Source organism: Crinia signifera, chromosome 5 (assembly GCF_055691185.1).
Source record: "Crinia signifera chromosome 5, ASM5569118v1, whole genome shotgun sequence".
Taxonomy (NCBI): domain Eukaryota; kingdom Metazoa; phylum Chordata; class Amphibia; order Anura; family Myobatrachidae; genus Crinia; species Crinia signifera.
The window spans coordinates 25,609,729-25,617,635 of NC_139221.1; the positions used below are offsets into that span (position 1 = coordinate 25,609,729).

The 7,907-nt window shown below is 54.7% G+C and overlaps 1 protein-coding gene across 1 annotated transcript; it reads left to right on the forward strand.

The window, feature by feature from the left end:
* Positions 1 to 456: 456 nt before the first annotated feature.
* On the forward strand, positions 457 to 7,252 carry LOC146080021 (uncharacterized). The gene is made up of 2 exons (XM_083186806.1): positions 457 to 2,135; positions 4,284 to 7,252. The coding sequence occupies exons 1-2, from the start codon at positions 1,475 to 1,477 to the stop codon at positions 5,174 to 5,176; spliced, it is 1,554 nt and encodes a 517-aa protein (XP_083042932.1). The 5' UTR covers positions 457 to 1,474; the 3' UTR covers positions 5,177 to 7,252.
* Positions 7,253 to 7,907: the final 655 nt, after the last annotated feature.

Sequence of the window (7,907 nt, forward strand, 5' to 3'; positions counted from 1 at the left end):
TGGGGGCATGACCTCACAGGAGCCCCGTAACCATAGGCCATGCCATCTAGTCATGAGGCCACACCCAAAACAAATGTGGGCGTGCTCTTCTCCCTCCTCCAAAATTGGGAGGTATGCCTACAAATTTGTCTGTCCAACTGTTTGGTGGGAACAAAAATTTGGTAATGTATGGTAGCATATAACAATCAGCCACTTGCTCCCAACCACTAAAAAATTTACAAAATTGATTGTCTGAATAAATGTGTTCAGTCAAATGGCTTTACCTAATGTGTCTGAATGACCATTGACTGTTTTCCAGTGTTTGGGGGCAAATGTTCGATTCATTTATGCTCACATCAATTACAGGCATGAACCCCATAGTGCTAGGGACCTGCTCTAATGAGGAGACCTTAACGTGGTGAGCAGGTAGATATATTTGGCCAAATGTATGCTAACATCCTCAGAAATTAATTATAAGAGAGAGCGAGGGCTGCCTAGGCATGAGGGAATATAAGAGTCGGTGCAGTTTGGGATGGTATGACAAAGATAGAAATCAGAGTGTCACTTACCCATAGAAGTGCTGTGTAGATGGGGTAGCCAATCAGGTGTAGAAGGGGTGGTAGCTTAGGTGGAGGTATATAAGAGGTAGTCAGATGATCCATCTTCCTCTTGAGTCTGGATTTTTCGTTCAGGATCAGGGACAGGTTGAGCTGCAGGGACAGAAAAACGAAGCTACGTAACTTTGATTAGTTTGTTTTCATACCTCTTGCTGCTAGATACCATGCGCCGCTCCCAAAGGCAAGCCCCCCCTCCCCGCTGGCTCTCTGACTCAGCGCGACCCCTGTCTGCCGCAGCAGCACGAGGGGTCACCGCGCGTGAGCCACGGCCTAGCGCCGCCAGTACTAACAGCCCTCCCCGCTCCCAGTATCCTGCAGCGGCTGCTGCGCCGCGTTCCCCCAGCTCAGTGGCGAGCGTCTATGGCGGGTCCCCGCCTGGCTCGCCGCTGGACCTCTCTCGCTGCCCAACACAAGCGCCGGGCGGGGCGCGGGGTGTGCACATGGTTGCACAGCCCCCTACCCCCGCACCGCCGCCCGGCTCAGGGCAGCCAGGATCTTTTTCTCACCCTCCCCAGCCCCCTCGCGGCAGACTATGAGCCGCGAGCGGCGGCAGGGGGGCATACACCGCCGCGCAGGAGTTATACTCCTGCGGCCTCACAGTCCTCCTCCACCCCGGGCGCCAGGTCAGACTGGCCTATTATCCACGGGGGGGCCAGGACACCCGTGGATATCGGGGCAGATGAATCCCAGCAGCGTGGCTACAGAGCTACTCACAGTGCTCTGGCGCCACCTGCTGGGCACATAGCGTTAACACAAGGCCCCATAAGACTCAACATAGGGGGTTTTGTGCAGGGTCAGGGCACCCCTTCCTCCGGGGCCCCTCTGGTGGGGCCCATACAGCAGGTTCACACACTGCCGCCCCCGGGGCAAGGGGGACCATGGGCCCATCCACCGGGGGCCGCACTCAGTGGGGACCAGACACAGGGAATCTACACGGGTCACTTCCCCGCTTTCCCCCGGTGTTCCCTCCTCCGGGAGGGCAGCAGTTCTCCCACCAATGGCCCTACCCCCCGCAGTCAGCCCTAGGCCCTTACATGCAACAGGCCTACCAGCCGCAATGGGGGTACCCCCACACGGCGGGCCCAGGCCCCCAGGTTTTCCAGGGCCCCGGTATGGGAGGGCTCTACCCCAATTACTTGGGGCATGGTTGGGCAGGGCAACAGCAATTTACCCCGCAGTACCCGCCTGGCCCATACGGTGGTTTCCCACAGGGTTTCACATCCCAGGCCCAGGCGGCCGGCAGCGCCACCGTCACGTCTGCCACGGGGCCACAGCGCAGTAGGGAGGGAGTATTGCCAGGTGTCCCCAATGCCTCACTAACCAGTCTTGCTTCTTCCGAGGTGTCGGCCGTCCAGCAGACTTCGGTACCAGATGAGGCACGTCCCTCCAGAGATGGCAACCGTGAGGCTGAACAGGAACGGCGAACAACATGCACGACGCCGGCTCCCACAGCCGAAGCAACATCGGGCACCTCAGGAGCCACCGCAGGAACATCTCAGGCCGCCGGGTCTCTTGGGGCAGAAGACATACCGGGTGATGGTGAGCACGATGACGATGATGCTTATTCTGCTTGCTCCACATCTGGCCAGTCATCTGGTAGCAGTGACGGGTCAGATACCGGTAGGCGCCCCCGTAAACTAGCCCGGTTAGTTGCGCGTGCAGTGGCTAAAAAGGTGGGTGGTAGCAAGCAGGCCCCTAAGGCTAAACCCGCAGAGAAAACACAGCCCCCCACTGACATGGTGCACTGCAGCAACACAGCGGTAGTCCGCGGCTTGCGCAGGAGGGCGTGGAGGGACTATGACGACAAGTTTCGTCTTGCGCACGACGGCACCCGAGTGATGCCCATGGGCCTTAAGCACGTGGAAATTTGGTTGGAGGTCATTGGGAAGGGCCACACAGGGGCAGAGGCAACACACAAGAAGCCCTTTCTTGGGGGGAAGAAGGCGGCCAAACCCGCCGCCAAAGGCAGGTGTTTTGCGTTCAACGACTCCAAGTGCGACAGGGGTGCGAAATGCCGTTTTTGCCACGAATGCCGCAATTGTGGAGCCAACCACCCGGCCAAGTCCTGTAAGTCAGGCACGGGGGGCGAGCACAGCGCTGGTGCTAAGTAAAGCCCCCTCCCCCATAGTCATAGAGCAGTTAGAACTGCGGTTGCGATCCTACCCCAACAGGGAGGATGCCTCATTTTTGTTAAACGGTTTTCGTTATGGTTTTAGTTTGCCAATTCCAGAGGATGTCAGGGTAGTGTCCCACAGGAACCTTAAATCGGCAATGGAGTTCCCCGAGGTGGTGAGACAGAAAGTACAGGCCGAAGTGGCGTTGGGCAGGATGGTTGGCCCATTCGCCTCTGACCCAGTGAGTGACTTGTGTTTCTCGCCGTTAGGCGTGGTGCCCAAGAAAGCTCCGGGGAAGTATCGACTTATACAACATCTGTCTCACCCTCATGGGGCATCCATTAACGATGCCATCCCCGATGCGTTGTGCAGCGTCAAATACCAGCTGTTTGATGAGGTGCTGGCATTAGTTCGGGGGTTCGGCAGGGGCGCCCTGATGGCAAAGCTGGACATTGAGTCCGCTTTCCGACTCCTACCGTTACACCCAAAATCTTTCAGATTTATGGGTTTCCGATTAGACGGGGGGATTTTCCTCGATAAATGTCTGCCCATGGGTTGCTCCGTCTCCTGCTCATACTTTGAGAAATTCAGCACTTTCCTACATTGGTGCGTCCAGGAAACCTCCGGGTGCCCCGGGGTGGCGCATTACCTGGATGATTTTCTCTTTGTGGGACCTGGAGGCGGAGACACTTGCGCTTTTGTGTTGTCCGCGGTGATTCGGGTGTTCCAAACCCTTGGGGTGCCCATCGCGGCGGACAAGACGGAGGGGCCCACGTGCGTGATATCGTATCTCGGCATCGAGATCGACACTGCGGCCGACTGTTGTCGCCTCCCGGCTGACAAAGTCAGCAAATTGCTGGGGCTCATAGGGGAATGCTTGCCGCGTAAGAAAGCGCAACTGCGGCAGGTACAGTCACTCCTGGGCTCCCTGAATTTCGCATGCAGGGTCATACCGATGGGCAGGGTATTTTGCCGCAAGTTGGAGAGGGCCACAGCAGGGACACGGGACCCACACCACATGGTCAGGTTGTCCAGGGAAATCAGAGACGACATGGTCGTCTGGGCATCATTCCTGGTTAACTTTAACCGGTATTTGCTCTGGCCCTCTGAACCGGCGCCAAATGCCAGGCTTCAGCTATTCACAGACGCGGCAGGGTCCACAGGTTTCGGGGCGTTTTTCCAGGGGGAGTGGTGCGCAGCGCCATGGCCTCAGTCATGGGTCGACAGAGGTTTCACTGCCAACTTACTCTTATTGGAACTCTTTCCCATAATAGTGGCAGTGGGGTTATGGGCACGGAGGTTAGCGAACCAGACAATCGTGTTCTGGTGCGATAACCTGGGTGTTGTGCACGCTATTAACAACCAGCGCACCTCATCCCCCCAAGCCCTGCGCCTGTTGCGGCATTTAGTACTACACTGCCTGCAGCACAACATACATTTCATGGCGCGTCACGTCCCGGGGGTAGATAACTGCATAGCTGATGCGTTGTCTCGGTTCAACTTCGCGAAGTTCCGCGAGTTGGCACCCAACGCATCTCCCCTTGGGCTTACTTGTCCATGTTCTGTGTGGCAGATTGTAGAGCAGACATGATGGGGCTAGCATTGCGATCCCTGGCCCCCTCCACCCGTAGGGCGTACGCTGCGGCACAGCAAGACTGGGAGGCGTTCCAGGAGTCCCCGGCGAACAGCGGTAAGTCGGTCGATGATCGTTTGCTGGCGTTCGTATGGGGCCATTACAAAGCTGGCAGGTCTAAATCCGCCATGTCATCAGCCCTAGCGGGGATATCCTTCCACGCCAAATTGCTCGGGGTGCGTAATCCCACCAAGTCCTTTGTATTGACTAAGGCCTTGCGTGGGTGGGCTAAAGAACGCCCTGTAGCAGCGGATTCGCGCAAGCCAATCGACCCGGGCATGCTCAGGCAGTTAATTAACTGTGTGCAGAGCGTGGCGGACAGCGCAGAGGAGGCGTCGCTCTTTCGAGCGGCATTCTCATTTGCGTTCTTTGGGGCCTTCAGGGTGAGCGAGCTTGTAGCGGCCAATAAGAGTGCCACTGATTCCGGTTTGCGGTATGAAGACATGGTCTTCCAGGAAGGTTTAGTCCTTTGCAAAATCCGCCGGTCCAAGACCGATCAGTTGGGCAAGGGCCGCTGGGTCACCCTGAGGTCCCAGCCAGAAGGGGACATATGCCCTGTGCGCCTTGCCGCGGCATATTTGCCTCTGAGGCCGGCACCCCCGGCACAGTTCTTTGCGCACGCTGATGCATCACCCTTGACGCGCTTTCAATTCACTGCTGTGTTTAAGCGCTGTGTGGCTGCGTTGGGTTTGGAGGTCGCCGACTACGGGACGCATTCGTTCCGTATTGGTGCGGCCACCAACGCAGCAGCGGAGGGCCTTCCAGTGAATGCCATTCAGCAACTCGGCCGCTGGAAGTCCTCCGCTTATAAATCTTATATACGTTTAGATTAGGTTTAGCACGCGCCTTCGGCGCTGGATCCAAAAACTATGTTTACAATCGGTTTTGTAACGGCAGCGTTACGGAATCGACGGTGTGAAGGGAATTTTTTACTTTTTCCTCCGATAGTGGGCTAATTACAATTGGCTTCCCCCCCTCAAGTCCACCGGAGGTTTTTTAAGGTTTTCCCCTTCACTTGGATTCTAGTGTACTAATTCGTGTTGTGCATTATGTCTAACCCTACGTTGTGCATTATACAGTTTAAGTTTGAATGCTAACCGGTTAGGGTTTTCTTTTTCAGCCCTTCCCCCCCCTTCAACGACTCATGCCACTGTCTGGTTCGTCGGGCATTCATACATTTTCTGGGCATCCAACCATCAGTTAGCTGTCAGGGCCCGGGCAGAGCTAGGGGCGAAGGCAGTACATTGGTTTGGTGTCAGGGGTCTCCGGTGGGATGGTCTTTTACCATTATTGTCTGATAAAGAGCGTCGCTGGGGTCGCCCGGATGTGTTGGTGATACACCTAGCAGGTAACGACTTAGGCCGGGGAACCAGCATAGGCCTTATTTTGAGGATCGAGGCTGATCTTAAGACTCTGGTAGGCCTTTGGCCTGGATTGCGGATAGTTTGGTCCGACATAGTGCCTCGTTTCAACTGGAGAGGCTGCTGGAACCCCAAGTCATTAGAGAAGATCAGACGCAAGGTCAACTTTGCGGTCTCCAAAGCGGTCACCTCCATGGGAGGCACAGCGGTTAGACACCCCTCTTTAGCACTGGAGACCCCATCCTTCTACAGAAGGGATGGTGTACACTTGTAGGAATCAGGCATGGCTGTTCTACTTCAGGACTTGTTTCAGTTGTTGTAGATAGGGGATTAGGTTTGTGTTACTCTGGTTGACTAAGTTATTGATTGGTTTGGCGGGCTTGGGTTCTACAGTAATTGTCTTTAAGTGGCAATTTTTGAACCCAGCTGTGGCGGGAGGGCGCTCTCGATCAGCAGTCCAGTTTGAAGTACAGGTGGTCACTGTGAGGTATTGCCACCCTCTGCCAAGAAGGCTGGTGAGTTCTGCCCCCGAGGGGGGACGCAGGACACTTTTAGAACTGTCCTCATTAGGCCCTAGGAGGGGCGGCAAGACAGTCACAGCGCAGGCTGGCTTTGAATTCAATGGGGGCGGTTTCTTCGCCCCAGTTACAAGTTGGGGCGTTGCAGTCGCCGCCATTGCTAACTTTATGACTGGCTGGTTGTCAAGCGCTCTCTAGGCCATCCCTTTCGATAGGGTCATACCACAATAAATACCCTTTACCTTTTTAAACTTATGCAGTGGTTGTCCGTGTCGTTATTTCAGGTCACGTGTCCGTGTGAGTTATTTCAGGTCATGTGTCCGTGTGATTTACTGCTAGGGGTAATCAAGGTTTAAGTTGAAAGAAAAGGTTCATCTCAATAATGCATTAGACGCCTTAGAGAGAGCGAGGGCTGCCTAGGCATGAGGGAATATAAGAGTCGGTGCAGTTTGGGATGGTATGACAAAGAAAGAAATCAGAGTGTCACTTACCCATAGAAGTGCTGTGTAGATGGGGTAGCCAATCAGGTGTAGAAGGGGTGGTAGCTTAGGTAGAGGTATATAAGAGGTAGTCAGATGATCCATCTTCCTCTTGAGTCTGGATTCCCACCCTCCCTCCCTTGTGCTAACCTACCGCATGGCCTTTGGCCGTCACCCAAATTTGGCTCTCATCAATTCTAATTTAATTGGCGGGAGGGCGCTCTCGATCAGCAGTCCAGTTTGAAGTACAGGTGGTCACTGTGAGGTATTGCCACCCTCTGCCAAGAAGGCTGGTGAGTTCTGCCCCCGAGGGGGGACGCAGGACACTTTTAGAACTGTCCTCATTAGGCCCTAGGAGGGGCGGCAAGACAGTCACAGCGCAGGCTGGCTTTGAATTCAATGGGGGCGGTTTCTTCGCCCCAGTTACAAGTTGGGGCGTTGCAGTCGCCGCCATTGCTAACTTTATGACTGGCTGGTTGTCAAGCGCTCTCTAGGCCATCCCTTTCAATAGGGTCATACCACAATAAATACCCTTTACCTTTTTAAACTTATGCAGTGGTTGTCCGTGTCGTTATTTCAGGTCACGTGTCCGTGTGAGTTATTTCAGGTCATGTGTCCGTGTGATTTACTGCTAGGGGTAATCAAGGTTTAAGTTGAAAGAAAAGGTTCATCTCAATAATGCATTAGACGTCTTAGAGAGAGCGAGGGCTGCCTAGGCATGAGGGAATATAAGAGTCGGTGCAGTTTGGGATGGTATGACAAAGAAAGAAATCAGAGTGTCACTTACCCATAGAAGTGCTGTGTAGATGGGGTAGCCAATCAGGTGTAGAAGGGGTGGTAGCTTAGGTAGAGGTATATAAGAGGTAGTCAGATGATCCATCTTCCTCTTGAGTCTGGATTCCCACCCTCCCTCCCTTGTGCTAACCTACCGCATGGCCTTTGGCCGTCACCCAAATTTGGCTCTCATCAATTCTAATTTAATTGGCGGGAGGGCGCTCTCGATCAGCAGTCCAGTTTGAAGTACAGGTGGTCACTGTGAGGTATTGCCACCCTCTGCCAAGAAGGCTGGTGAGTTCTGCCCCCGAGGGGGGACGCAGGACACTTTTAGAACTGTCCTCATTAGGCCCTAGGAGGGGCGGCAAGACAGTCACAGCGCAGGCTGGCTTTGAATTCAATGGGGGCGGTTTCTTTGCCCCAGTTACAAGT

Coding starts and splice junctions, on each gene's coding strand:
- LOC146080021 (XM_083186806.1), top strand. CDS start 1,475: ATGGGCCCATCCACCGGGGGCCGCACTCAGTGGGGACCAGACACAGGG. Junction 2,136..4,283: donor AGAAGACATACCGGGTGATG/GTGAGCACGATG, acceptor TCTGTGTGGCAG/ATTGTAGAGCAGACATGATG.